This window comes from Geotrypetes seraphini, chromosome 6, assembly GCF_902459505.1.
Source record: "Geotrypetes seraphini chromosome 6, aGeoSer1.1, whole genome shotgun sequence".
Lineage (NCBI taxonomy): Eukaryota > Metazoa > Chordata > Amphibia > Gymnophiona > Dermophiidae > Geotrypetes > Geotrypetes seraphini.
In genome coordinates this window covers 242,797,027-242,811,241 of record NC_047089.1, presented here as the reverse complement: position 1 = coordinate 242,811,241, position 14,215 = coordinate 242,797,027, and the positions used below count along the sequence as shown (strand labels likewise).

Genomic DNA, 14,215 nt, shown 5'->3' with positions numbered 1-14,215 from the left:
AGCTCTGAAAATTGCTCTTAAGAATTGGCCTGCTTGAAAACTGCCCTCCTCCAGCTAAAAGGTACGTGTGGAATTCTGTGTACATAGGGCCTCTTTTACGAAGCCGCACTAGCGGCTGTGCTGCGCTAATGGCCCCGAAGCCCATAGAAATTTAAAGGACTTTGGGGCCGTTGCCACGTGGCTTTGTAAAAGAGACAGATAATTTAGGCTCTCTTTTATCAAGTCACATAAGGGGTTTTTTTTTATCGCGGGTCGCTGCGGTAGAAGCTCCGATGCATCGGAGCATTTACTGCTGCAGCCTGCTACAAAAAATCCTTATGCGCGTGATAAAAGAGGGCTTTAATTCGCATTAAAAAGTTACTCAGGGGAGAGGGTTGTTAAGATTGAAGGAAGATTAACCATGTATACTTTTGAAAATGTCAACTGTGCATACTGTTTACTCAGTCTTCCGAAATAGGCAATACAAATTATGTAGACACTTAAGCCTAGATTCTGTAAAGCGCACCTAACGTTAGGCGTGCTTTAGATGTCCTCGTAGCGCAAGTGCCAATTAGCGTTACTTAGGTGCTACATAGACATCATATAGATGTCTCTAATGCACTAAGCGTATCTTAGGTATCTGTTAGGCTCGCGTTCCCAAAACCCCATATAGACGCCAGATAGACGTCCCTACGATGTTAAATATAAAAAGGTGGGTTTTACCGATTTGTTATCATTATTTCAGGACTGTAAGCTTTAACATAATTAACCCAAAGTATACCATCATTAAAAGGATAATAAAAACACAATATACCATGTTTAAAAGGATATTTATAATATATTAGTTTCCGTGGGAGTTGTTCTGGGAACTAGTGCTGCCCGATTCAGAGAAATATATTTCGATTCAATTCACCCTGTTGAATCAATTTTTCGATTCGATTTCCTGTTAATGATACAGCTTTTTAAGTTTAAACAATTTTATTTAACCAAGGCAATATCATATCAAAAATTCCCAGCTTCCATCCCCAGCCCCCCAGACTCACCAGCCTCCCTGCCTATTCCCAGCTTCCATCCTCAGCCCCCCAGACTAACCAGCCCCCCCTTCCGATTCCCAGCTTCCATCCCCAGGCCCAATACTCACTAGCCCCCCCTGCCGGTTCCCAGCTTCCATCCCCAGCCAAGACTCACCAGCCCCCCTGCCGATTCTCAGCCCTCCCTGCCTATTCTCAGCCCCCCCTGCCAATTCTCAACCCCCCTGCCAATTCTCAGGCCCCCCTTGCCGATTCTCAGCCTCCCCCTGCCGATTCTCAGCCCCCCCCTGCCGATTCATATACTTACTCAACTGGATGTGGAATCACGGGGAAGAGAGGAGAAATGCATAGAGAGAGCCAGCAAAAAATACCGTTTGCTTTTGAGGATCTGCTGCACGAGGTCTGCTCGCTTCCCCCTCAACGCTCCCACGTCCTTTCGTTTCTTCTGATGTAACTTCCTCTTTTGCAAAACCGGAAGTTACATTAGATGGGAATGAGTCTGGCGGTCGGCGATGAAAAAAATAATGAACTTCAATCGGGGCTGAATCGTTGAGTCTGGTTTTTCACAAAAATGAACCAATTCGAATCGATTCACCTGATTTGAATCGGTGAACCGATTCGAATCGTGAATCGGGCAGCACTACTGGTAACATCAGCATGGAAGGGGGAAAGCTTCACTCCTGTGCTACACAGAAACTTGTATAGCAATGGTATCATTAGCTCCTATAAGAAGTGTAAAGCAAAGGACTTTGAGCTCAGTATAGACGTGGTTTAAGCTCCAGAAAGGCTTTATCACGATACATGCTATTTAGGTCATCCAATCAGCTTTCTCTGGGCATCCCACAGACGTTATTTGAGAGAGGATTTTAGAAGCGATTCCTTGCTCTAAATAACACTCTCTTTGTCATGAAACATTGCTACAATCAGCTCATTCCCAATTAACACTTGTTAAAACCCTTAAATCGCTCATTATCCACTTAAATCAGACACCTAAAGCACGCCGAAAGTTAGGCGAAGTTTACAGAATCGGGGCCTTAGAGGGAAATTCTGTAAATGATCCACCCAAGGGTTCTGAAGGAACTAAGACAGGAAATAGCGGGCACAATCCAACATGTTTGCAACCTATCCTTGAAAACGGGTGAGGTACCAGAGGACTGGAAATTGGCAAATGTCACACCCATCTTCAAGAAGGGATCGAGGGGTGACCCCGGGAACTACAGGCCGGTGAGCCTGACTTCAATTATAGGGAAGATGGTGGAAGCTATGATCAAGGACGGCATTTGCGAGCACATTGAGAGGAATGGCCTACTGAGAACAAGCCAGCACGGATTCTGTAAGGGGAGGTCGTGCCTAACGAACCTGCTGTACTTCTTTGAGGGAATAAGCAGTCGCATGGACAAAGGGGAGCCCATAGACATCATTTACCTCGATTTTCAGAAGGCTTTCGACAAGGTGCCACATGAAAGGCTACTTAAGAAGCTTTGGAACCACGGGGTGGGAGGGGATGTGCACAGATGGATCGAGCACTGGTTGTCGGGTAGACTGCAGAGGGTTGGAGTAAAGGGTCAATACTCTGACTGGCGGGGAGTCACGAGCGGTGTGCCACAGGGATCGGTGCTGGGGCCGTTACTCTTTAACATATTCATCAATGACCTGGAAAAGGAGGCAAAGTGTGAGGTTATAAAATTCGCAGACGATACCAAACTGTGCGGCAGAGTTAGGACCAGGGAGGAGTGTGAGGACCTACAAAGAGACCTGGACAAGCTGGAAGACTGGGCAAACAAATGGCAAATGCGCTTCAACGTGGACAAATGCAAGGTCATGCATATAGGGAAAAAGAACCCGTTGTTCAGCTACAAATTGGGGGGGGTATTGATGGGAGACAGCAGACTCAAGAGAGACTTGGGTGTGCTGGTGGATGCATCACTGAAGCCATCTGCACAGTGCGCGGCAGCCTCGAAAAAAGCCAACAGGATGCTGGGCATCATAAAAAAGGGCATAACAACCAGAACACGGGAAGTCATCATGCCATTGTATCGAGCGATGGTGCGTCCGCATCTGGAATACTGCGTTCAGTACTGGTCGCCGCACCTCAAGAAGGACATGGCGGTACTTGAGAGAGTCCAAAGGAGAGCAACGAGAATGGTAAAAGGGCTGGAACACTGCTCATATGCCGAGAGGCTGGATAGGCTGGGGTTCTTCTCTCTGGAAAAAAGGAGGCTCAGGGGAGATATGATAGAGACCTTCAAGATCATGAGGGGCATAGAGAGGGTGGATAGGGACAGATTCTTCAGACTGAAGGGGACAGCAAATACAAGGGGGCATTCTGAGAAACTGAAGGGAGATAGGTTCAGAACAAATGCAAGGAAGTTCTTTTTCACCCAGAGGGTCGTTGACACTTGGAATGCGCTACCGGAGGAAGTGATCAGGCAGGGTACGGTCCAAGGATTCAAACAGGGATTGGACGGATTCCTGAGGGATAAAGGGATCATGGGATACTGAGGGAGGAGCTGGGATGTAACAAAAGTATAGAAAGTTTGTCAGGTAATGAGTATAAACCAACCAGGTCGTGCATGTGCAGGACCGGAGGGCTGGGACTTCGATGGGAAGGCAGGACCAAATTGGGAGGCCAAGGTGGCAGGGGAGCCCCTTCAGATGATTCAGACAGGTCGTGATCTGTTTGGGCCGCCGCGGGAGCGGACTGCTGGGCAGGATGGACCTATGGTCTGACCCGGCAGAGGCACTGCTTATGTTCTTATGTCTAATAAGATAGTGCCTTTAATATATCACGCTTAGGTACCTTTTATAGAATCGCGTCTACTGGCGCCTAACTTAAAAAGCACTGTAATTTAGGCCACGGTTTTAGAAACCTACATTATAGGCCAGGGGTAGGGAACTCCAGTCCTCGAGAGCCGTATTGCAGTCGGGTTTTCAGGATTTCCCCAATGAATATGCATTGAAAGCAGTGCATGCAAATGGATATGCATATTTATTGGGGAAATCCTGAAAACCCGACTGGATTCCAGCTCTCAAGGACCCGAGTTCCCTACCCCTGTTATAGGCACAGAGACTCACGCCTAGTGGCACCTAAGTCTTTCTCTGCCCCTAAACACACCAACTTTGGCATTAGGCACCTTTTTGAAGGATTGCGCCTAAGAAAATAAGCGTCTATCACTCAGTTTTTATTCTGTTAAAAGCTCATAATTGAAACCAATTTACTAACTAAGTTAGGCACCTCTTACAGAATTTGCCTCTTAGGGTCCCTTTTATAAAGCCGCAGTAGCGATTCCTGCGCAGCAAATGCGACACAGACCATTCGATTCCCATGGGCTGTGCCATATTTGCCATATTTGGACTCGCTACCACAGCTTTGTAAAAGGAGCCCTTAATTTCGAGATGTTATTTTGGGAAGGACAACACTGCAACATATACGTTTAAAATGTCTGGATACGCGCCCTGCGTACGCGTCCCTTGCTTGATAACGGGAGCAGTGTACCGCGAGTGTTATGGTATACTAAGTCCCTCTAAACCAGGGGTGTCCAATGTCGGTCCTCGAGGGCCGCAATCCAGTCGGGTTTTCAGGATTTCCCCAATGAATATGCATTGAAAGCAGTGCATGCAAATAGATCTCATGCATATTCATTGGGGAAATCCTGAAAACCTGACTGGAATCTGGCCCTCGAGGACCAGAGTTGCCCATGTCTGACCTAAACCCTTAACTATTGCTGTAGGACAGGGATCTCAAAGTCCCTCCTTGAGGGCCGGATTCCAGTCGGGTTTTCAGGATTTCCCCAATGAATCTGCATGAGATCTATGTGCATGCACTGCTTTCAATGCATATTCATTGGGGAAATCCGGAAAACCCGACTGTATTGCGGCCCTCGAGGACCGACATTGGACACCCCTGCTCTAAACATTCTTTATACTAAGTTCCTGTAACCCTTCATTGGAGTTCCTTCTTTATATCAATTCCTGTAAACGGTGCCAAGCTCTACAATTGTGAAGAGGATGCGGTATACAAACTTAAGGTTTAGTTTAGTTTAGTTAGAGTGATCTATAGGGCCTCTTATACTCAAGTCCAATTGCAGAAAGTAGGAGGTACTGACTCGCCCCCCTCTGCCTGAAATGTGGCCGGGATTCCAACACTTTAACTCATTCCTTTTGAGATTGTTGGACTATAAAAGCTTTATGGCAGTCTATAGTTCATTACTTCTGAGGCTTATTTTTAGACCAATTGTGGGTCACGTGCAGCAGTTGGTCCTTGATGTGCCTAGGGCTTTTCGTAGCCTTCCTAAGGTCATAAGGTGTGTCTTCTTGCTCGCAAATGCATTTTGCAATCCTTCCTCTTTTTGGACCTGGAGAGCTCTGGTGCACTCTTTAGCCACGTGGGAGGCCAGAGAGGCGGTTGGGCGTCCTCATCACCAACCATTTTATTTGTACATCGCCTTGAATTTTGAATTGGCGATAAATCAAAAATACTTAATAAACTTGGATAAAACTTGGAAACTTGGATGTCGCTCTTTGCTTGTTTGGGGAGTCTATTTGGATTCCTTATCTCCTCGAGGTCGCAGTCTCCTTTTGAATCCTCTTGCTTAGCCTTATTGAGGTCCATCGCGCTCAATCCCGGGATCGGTCACCGCAGGCCTTTTTTTTGTTGTTGTTGTTTGTTTGTTGGGGGGGGAGGGCTTTCTTACTGCGGCTGCCAAGGGCCACCAGAGCACGGGCCTTTTGGCATATCAGAGTTTGTTGGTTGTCGTCTGTATGCTTCATGGGAAAAGGGGAGGAGGTTTGTTTGGGGGGTTACTGTTGATTGGGTAGAGTTCGGGGGATGGGGGGTTCTCTTCTTCTTGTTCTCCCAAAACAATGTGACAACTTTTGTATTGTTGGAAGTTCATCCCTTTGACTTTGTTGTCTTCTTTGTTGTTTTGTATTCATAATAAAACAGATTTGAACATAAACATGTCTGCGTACACTGCAAATAAGGCAGGCTTTCAAAGTTGCCCTCTGTAAGGATAATATTATAAAAGGGCACTCACAAAAGTTTTTAAAAATCATTTAAAAAATCATTTTAAAAAATAATTAAAAAAAAGACACAAGGGGAGTTATCTTCACAAAAACAGGCTTCCAGAACTTTCCCCAATGCTCTTGAACAAATTCACATCTGCTCTTGTGATTGGGGTGCCAAAACACAAATGACCCCTCCGATGTGCTCCATACTCAGTGGCATCCAGAGCTGGCTTCTATGCTCCTGTGTATTCTACAACTGCTATTCTGTTCTGACCATACTGAACCCCCAAGAACAAGAATCACACACATGTATAGTCTGCGTTGTTTTAGAATAGCTTATATTTACAGGAGCTATTTTAGAAAAGTGTTTTCTGAGGGAAAAACAAGACACTAGCTCAGTAGAACATACGTCTTTTTGATGGGAAAAGGTCTGATAAGAGGCAGCTTTGTTCACTACCTTCACCTACCCAAAACAGAGGTTGTGAGATCAAATCCCAGTGCTGCTCCTTGTGACCCTGGACAAGTCACTCAATCCTCCCATCTCTTTCCCCTAAATAACACTTCAAGTATATAGCTTCGCTTTCAGCAGAACAGGCCGATTACAAAATATACACCAAAAGCTTCCAGAAGTTTTTAACTCTGAGTATAGTTCATGCCAGGGCTTTGCTTGGTGATGAACATTATCTGTGGTAATATACCTATTCTAGTTATCCTTGGAGAAATTAAAATGCTACTACCAGAATGCAAGGCAATATAAACCTCAAAACCCTGAAGGTGCAACATAATGAACCAAAATCATTTATATGAAATACAGTACGCCCCCAATATTCACGGGGGTTCCGTTTCAGGAACCCCCCGCAAATCTTGAAAAACCACAAATACGGTTTTTAGCGGGGGAGACAGGAGACGGCAGCCGGAGCGCCTGCGAGTGAAGGAAATCACTTGCGGTATGTTCCGACCTCCTCTTCCTGCACTAAAGTCGGGCCTCACCAATCATGAGCCTCTCCTGCCTGGTCATTCGCGATAGGAAAATACCACGAATGACTGGGGACTGCGAATTGCCGACCGTGAATGACCAGGGGAGTACTGTATGTATACATCCTCTTTGCCTATTTTGAAACCCTATATTGTGGTTTCTAACCCAGCTTCCTAATACTGACCTAAACTCTTCTTGGAACTCTCCCCCTAACCTATTTTTAAACAAACAATCAGAGTCTTACTTTGTCTCTAATCTAATCTAGTCTTCGGTTTATATACTGGGTCATCTCTCATTGGAGCTCGACTCAGTTTACATGTAGTCAGGAGACCAGAATATACACAAAATAAGGAGAAGTAAGGATAGTAGAAATTAATTTAGTCTATCATAAAAGTAGATCTTGCAATTAGCGATTAATATTCTGCAGGTAAATTATTTAGGTACTGTAAGAATAGCAGGGTTTTTAAGGTTTTTTAAAACAATTGCAATTGGTCTATCGTTGTAATAGAACCAGGAATTCCATTCCAAATCTCTACCAACTTGAAAGCATAGGACTGACAAAGTTTCCCAGCTGATTTAATTCCTTTGAAAGAAGGAAACGATAATTTGTACTTCTGTGTGGTTCCTCAAGTAGCGGGATCTGTGAGCATTCAAGTAAAGGAATCAAAGGCTCAAATATTCCATAAAGAAGTTTGAAAATAATGCTTGTGCATTTAAATTGGATCCTAAAACAAATAGGAAGCCAATGAAGCTTTCTAAGCAAAGGAGAGACATTATCAAACTTTCGTTTCCCTTATTCATGTTTAACCCCCCCCCCCCCCGCCCACCTCTGGCGTAACACGTACTCACTTGGGTACATGCATAGATAGAACCCCAAAACATACATTTACACAAAATTGTGTACCTGTCTGAAACAATGTGGAGGAGCAGATAGTGAACCAGTCTCTCTCAAGTAATCTTCCCAGTTAAAATGGTCTAAAAATAATAATAATAAAAAAAGATTAAAATAAGACATACATATATTCAACAAGGTTCACTATTAAACTTTTTTTTGTAACTGGAAGGTAAAATGAACACTAATTTGTAGCCCAGAACAAAAGACAAAACCCCCACAAATACTAGGATTACAAAAGGCTGCAGAAGAGCGAAGTTCAGCTAATTATATGGACTGTAAAATAAATGAATTTATTCCACTTAGTGAACTCAACATATAAACTGCTCCATAATGCAAGGAGATAATCACTAACAGCCCTCATTAGTGATAGAAAAGCATTCCCCATATGCAAATGTCCACCAATTTAACAACATTTCAGAAAACCCTTCCATTACTATACCTGTGAAACTGATCTTGTTGCTTTCAAGGATTGAGGCAGCCTAGCAAGAACATACTCTGCTACTAGACTCGTTAGGTAACTAGTGGCCATGTGGCGTTAATCACCTCTAACGAGAATGATTACCACTGAACTATGGATGGCTCACATGAAAATGGCATTTGCAATTATCAGCTCCCAAGCTTTGCAGCCATTCTTTGTGAGATCTGAAGGCTGGCACCTTAGGGTCTGGGTGTTCATTTGGATGAAAAAGCTTATTTATTGAAACAACTAATATACTGCTCATGGACATGAACCCAAATGAATGAGCAATGTAACCGCACTATTTGTTATCCTATATAATAAAACCCTAAGCGCACATGCGCACTTTGGGTTTTGTGATCCCTGCCGCCGTGATTTCTGGTCAGTGGCTGAATTCTATTTTAGAACATGGCGGCAGGGAACACTCCGGCGACTCCCCTCCTCCCACCCTCACTCACCAACCACTGCTGCTCGAGGAAGTGCAGGCAAGCTCTCTCCCTGCCGGGATGAACTGGGACCCCTGAGAGACACGCGCAGAGAGCCCGGGGACAGAGTGGGGCTAGCGATCGCCCCCTGCCACCTCATGCTCTTACCTAACCCACTCCGAGCTGAGCATGTCCGAAGCGCGCAGCAGCGGCCCCAGCGTGAGCGTCCTACGGAGAAGATAGACCTCCAGTTCCGAGCAGGACTTCCAGTCCCAGGTATGGCCCCCCCAATCCGCTCCGTGGCTGTTCCTCACTCACCAACCGCTGCCGACGCCGCTTCTCTTCAAAGAAGCCTGGTGAGGATCGCGGCCAGCTGTAGCAAACTTCGCAGGCCACTCAGCACTTCGGTAGCACGTTTCCTCTGACGTACGCGATCACGTTAGAAGGAACGTGCTATCGAGGTGCAGAGTGGCCTGCGAGGTTCGCTATAGCCGGCCGTGATCCTTATCAGGCCGCTTTAAAGAAGAGGAGGGCAAACGGCCATGCTGGATAGGGGGAGCAGGTAAGGAGTGCTGCTGGACTGGGGGAGCAGAGAAGAGGTGCTGCTGGACAGGGGGGAGTAGGGAAGAGGGACGGGGAGCAGGTAAGGAGTGCTGCTGGACAGGGGGAGCAGGGAAGATGTGCTGCTGGACAGGGGGAGCAGGGAAAAGGGATAGGGGAAGCAGGTAAGGAGTGCTGCTGGACCGGGGGAGCATGGAAGAGGGACAGGAGGAGCAATAAGGAGTGCTGCTGGATAGGGGGAGCAGAGAAGAGGGACATGGAGAGCAGGTAAGGATTGCTGCTGGACAGGGGGAGCAGGGAAGAGGGACAAGGGGAGCAGGTAAGGAGTGCTGCTGGACCAGGGAAGGAAGGAAGAGGGACAGGGGGAGCAAGTAAGAAGTGCTGCTGGACCGGGATAGCAAAGAAGAGGGACAGGGGGAGCAAGTAAGAAGTGCTGCTGTAAGAATTGCTGCTGGACAGGGGAAGCAGGAAAGAGGTGCTGCTTGGCAGGGGGAGTAGGGAAGAGGGACAGGTGGAGCAGGTAAGGAGTGCTGATGGACCGGGGGAGTAGGGAAGAGGGAGGGACAGGTGGAGCAAGTAAGAAGTGCTGCTGGACCAGGGGAGCAGGGAAGAGGGACAGGGGGAGCAATAAGGAGTGCTGCTGGATAGGGGGAGCAGAGAAGAGGGACATGGGGAACAGGTAAGGAGTACTGCTGGACAGGGGGAGCAGGGAAGAGGTGCTGCTGGACAGGGGGAGCAGGGAATAGGGAAAGGGGGAGCAGGTAAGGAGTGCGGCTGGACCAGGGGAGCAGGGAAGAGGGACAGTGGGAGCAATGAGTGCTGCTGGATAGGGAGAGCAGAGAAGAGGGACATGGGGAGCAGGTAAGGAGTGCTGCTGGACAGGGGGAGCACGGAAGAGGTCTGCTGGGCAGGGGGAGCAATAAAGAGTGCTGCTGGATAGGGGGAGCAGAGAAGAGGGACATGTGGAGCAGGTAAGGAGTGATGCTGGACAGGGGGAGCAGGGAAGAGGGACAGGGGGAGCAGGTAAGGAGTGCTGCTGGACCAGAGGAGCAGGAAAGAGGTGCTCTGCTGGACAAAGGTTTCTTAGGCCAGTAGTCTCCAATCTTTTTCACGTAAAGGGCCGCAGTTTGAATACAAGAAAGGTCTGAGGGCCACCAAAAGATTTCAAGCTAATTTTGTAAACTGCCTTAACCTGTTTGTTCAGACTGGGTATTAAACATTAAAAATTATTACTAAAATTGATTCGACACTTCAAGGATCTACTTTAAAAGCACACTTTATTTTGGATTGTCAACAGTAGCAAATTCCATATATGAGATATCTGAATAACACACTTAAGAGATTAGAGTTACATCAAGTGGGAAAGATTGAAATCAACACATTTATAGGATTTGAAGAGCACTTCAGCCAACTGTTTGAGGGCCACAGTGAAGGACTTTAGGGGCCATGAGATGGAGACCAATGCTCTACGGTTCTTATCACTATATCCTAAAATAGTCAGTGATCTTCATCATAAGGCGTATGGGGACAGTCTTGAATATCTCAATATGTGTATTTTGATAAAACCAATTAGGGTATTACATAAATATACAGCTTCCTATTTCAAAAATTCATTAAAAAAGAGTCTGTTAAATATCAATAACAATTTACAATAAGCTCACAAAATTTTGATAGTGAAAACTTAATATACTTATATCTATAAAATAATATACTACAATCATTGTTACTACTCATAAATACATACACCCAATGTCCAGAGAACACCCCTGTATCCCAAATGCAAGTGGTTTATCACAGCCTCCTGTCACTACTGTTAGGGCTTCTGTCAGGAGACTTTTTTTTTTTTAATGGCACAGATATTTTGCATACATTACACATGCAAAATATCTGCCAAATAAAAAAAAAAGCCTCCTCTATCCCTCCCGCCCCAACCAAAAAATTGGCAAGAGGAAAGCCCACTCCCTACTGCCTCAAGACGTCCCCCACAGCTCTTAAATATGGCAGAAGGGATGCCCACTCCCTCCTGTCATCGGTCCACTCCCCATCCCCCCTGATGAACTTCCCCCAAACCTCCCCGCCTGCCCATCGAACTTATGGCAGGAGAGATGCCCACTCCCTCCTGCCATCGGGCTGGGGCATCTCCTCCTGCCCCTGTCTACCTTTAAGTTGGGAGCAGGAGGGGTGCTCAGTCCCTCCTGCTCCTCCGGCCTCCTCCTGTGCAACGCGGGCCTTAGGCCCCACCCCGGTGCATCATGTGATGCATGGGGAGGGGCCTAAGGCCCTGATTGGCTAGGGCACCTTGGGCTCCTCCCTTGGGAGGGCCCTGAGGTGCATGAGCCAATCAGGGATATCCTTAGGGAGGAGCCTAAGGAAGTCTCTGATTGGCCAAAATCCAGATCAATGCACTACTACATCAAAAACAAACCTACACACTTACCAAATATTTCTACACCTGATGGAACCACTGATTGGGGCATCACTGATCAAGTTCAATTAACAAACTAATTAGTACTGAATTGCACTCCATTCTATTTCCCTATTTAAACCTCTAGGTTCAAGTGTCCCACTGATAAATCAATCTTTGTTCTTTATTGAGCAAAATAGCAGATACATTACCACCCCGTTCCAAATGAATTTTGATCAAGACAACTATCAAATCCTCTGTACTGTTCTCAAATTGCAAATGAGAACACAAGATATAGAATCTTGTGGACATTTTTGTTGTAATCACTGTGTTTATTGCAGTCATGCAATTGAAACCAATACTGTTATAAACTCTAAAACAGGGAAAAACTTATATTTGAAATCAGATTTAATTGTGAATCAGATCAGGTGATATATGGAATCTCTTGCTCTTGTAACAAGTGGTATATTAGTCAAACTAAGCGAATGATTAAACTGCGTCTAGCTCAACATTTAAGTAATTTGAGAAACAAGAGGGATGATGTTCCAATAGTAGCATACAGGCATGATAGATGGTTGGGTGTCTCTCTCTCTCCTCCCTCCCTGGTTGGGTTTCTCTCTCTCTCTCCTCTCCCTCCCTCATTGGGTCTCTCTCTCTCTCTGTCCCTCTTCCCTCCCTCCATGATTGGGTCTGTTTCCCTCCTTCCTTCCTTCCTTCCCCCAGGGTTGGGTCAGTTTCTTTCCTTCCTTCTCTCTAACCTTTTATAGCCTGCCAAAAGAGCTAGCGATTAAAACAGAGAACTGCTGGCAAGGTCACCTGCTCCACCGCCTCTCGCAGTCTCTTCAGTCCCTGCTGATGAAACTTCCTATTCTGGAGCCGGCAAGCTTACTGGCAGTGCTCTGCTTTAATTGCTAGCACTGCCAGCAGGCTATAAAAGGTTAGTAGGATGGAGAGGCTATAGGGAACCGTGGCAGACAGCAGCAGCAACAAGGCAGCTCTCTGGGGATAGGCGGTGGTGGTAGAAATACCATGTTCAGCCTGACTTCACTTCCGGTGGAGCACACAGGAAGTGCTGCCAGTCAGACCCGTTAATCTTGTTTAAATTTTTTTGTCACCGTTAAATAATTAACACATTGATCGCGTTATTAATACATTAACTGCTCAGCCCTAGCACAAATATGATAAATGCTAGAGAATGACACTGGGAAAAATTCTGTCCCAGTCACCGCCCCCGGACCACCATCCTCTGCACCGCCCTGTCCCCGCTGTCCCTTTCACCACCCTGTCCCCGCCCCGTTGTCTCTTTCACCGCCCCATCCCCGTCCCCATCTTCAGCGTCTTTTCCTTTCCATCCCCCCACCCCCAGCACCCTTCACGCAGTCCAGCAGCTCCCTCCTTTTCCCTTACCTTTTCTTCTTAAAACTGGCGATTTCTATAAGGCTACGAGCTGTATTACAGCCGGAGCCTTGAAGTTGCGTCGGGTTGCCTGCTAGAAGTCTCCTCCGATGCAACCGGAAACAGGAAGTTGCGTCAGAGGAGACTTTTACCAGCAGGCAACGCGACACGACTTCAAGGCTCCGGCTGTAATACAGCTCGTAGCCTTATAGAAATCGCCAATTTTAAGAAGAAAAGGTAATAGAAAAGGAGGGAGGGAGATGCATGGACGGCCGGCGGGAGAGAATGGGCTGCCGGTTTGAACGCTCGTTCACCGCGCGTTCACTCCTTGTTCACTGCCCCATGCTACCATTCACCGCTCCACGGGGTGGTGAATGGCCTCGTCCCCGAACTCGCGGTGACCATTTTTTTTGGTCACTGTTTTAGCGGGTTACCCGTGGCTAACCGTGTCATTCTCTAATAAATGCTTCCAAGGTTGCAGCTTTTTTTTTTTTTTTTTCATTAAAAACAGAACAAGACCTGTAAATAAAAGGACCCTTTAGAAAAGGTAGAATACAATTAAGAGGGCCCATTGCCTGAACTAGAAGACCATCAAAAGCACTTCCTGTGCCCTTTAACAGGGCCAAAATGATTTGATCCTCATCCCTGAAGCCCCACAGTTTATCAGAATAAAGCAAAGGGTCGGCATCCTGACTCGCTCAAAGGGTCCATAGGGCAGGAACAATCCCCATTCACTTTTGCCTTGTTAGTTGCCATTATGAAAATGGTATTAACTAACCACGTTTCCAAGTTTATTTTTGATTTACTATCCCACACTATAAAAATGTAGCCTTAATAATCTTAGCTAGACATGGAAAATGGCCTTTGAATATTGTCAATGTTTGTCTAGAAATATAAAGGCAAATAAGACCAGTAATGGTTCACATTGGGCAATCTGGGCAGGTTTATTTCTGGACCCAGAAAACTGTGAACACTTGAGGTTTTTCAGCCTTAACATACTTAAAACCTTCTAACACCATATTAGAAGGTTTTTTTGTTAAATAACTCTCCCATCTTCATCTATTTGTTAGAAATATAAAGAAACC

General features: G+C 46.1%; 1 protein-coding gene across 6 annotated transcripts in view; it reads right to left on the bottom strand.

The window, feature by feature from the left end:
* SCML2 (Scm polycomb group protein like 2) overlaps positions 1–14,215 on the bottom strand; it is a 198,704-nt gene that overhangs the window by 113,283 nt on the left and 71,206 nt on the right. For 3 of the 6 annotated variants that reach the window (XM_033950597.1, XM_033950595.1, XM_033950596.1), the window contains one exon: positions 7,898–7,968. The exons of the other annotated variants lie outside the window; for them this stretch is intronic. In XM_033950597.1, the coding sequence (XP_033806488.1) occupies positions 7,898–7,968 (71 nt within the window). The remainder of the gene's footprint in view (positions 1–7,897; positions 7,969–14,215) is intronic. 6 annotated transcript variants of the gene reach the window in all.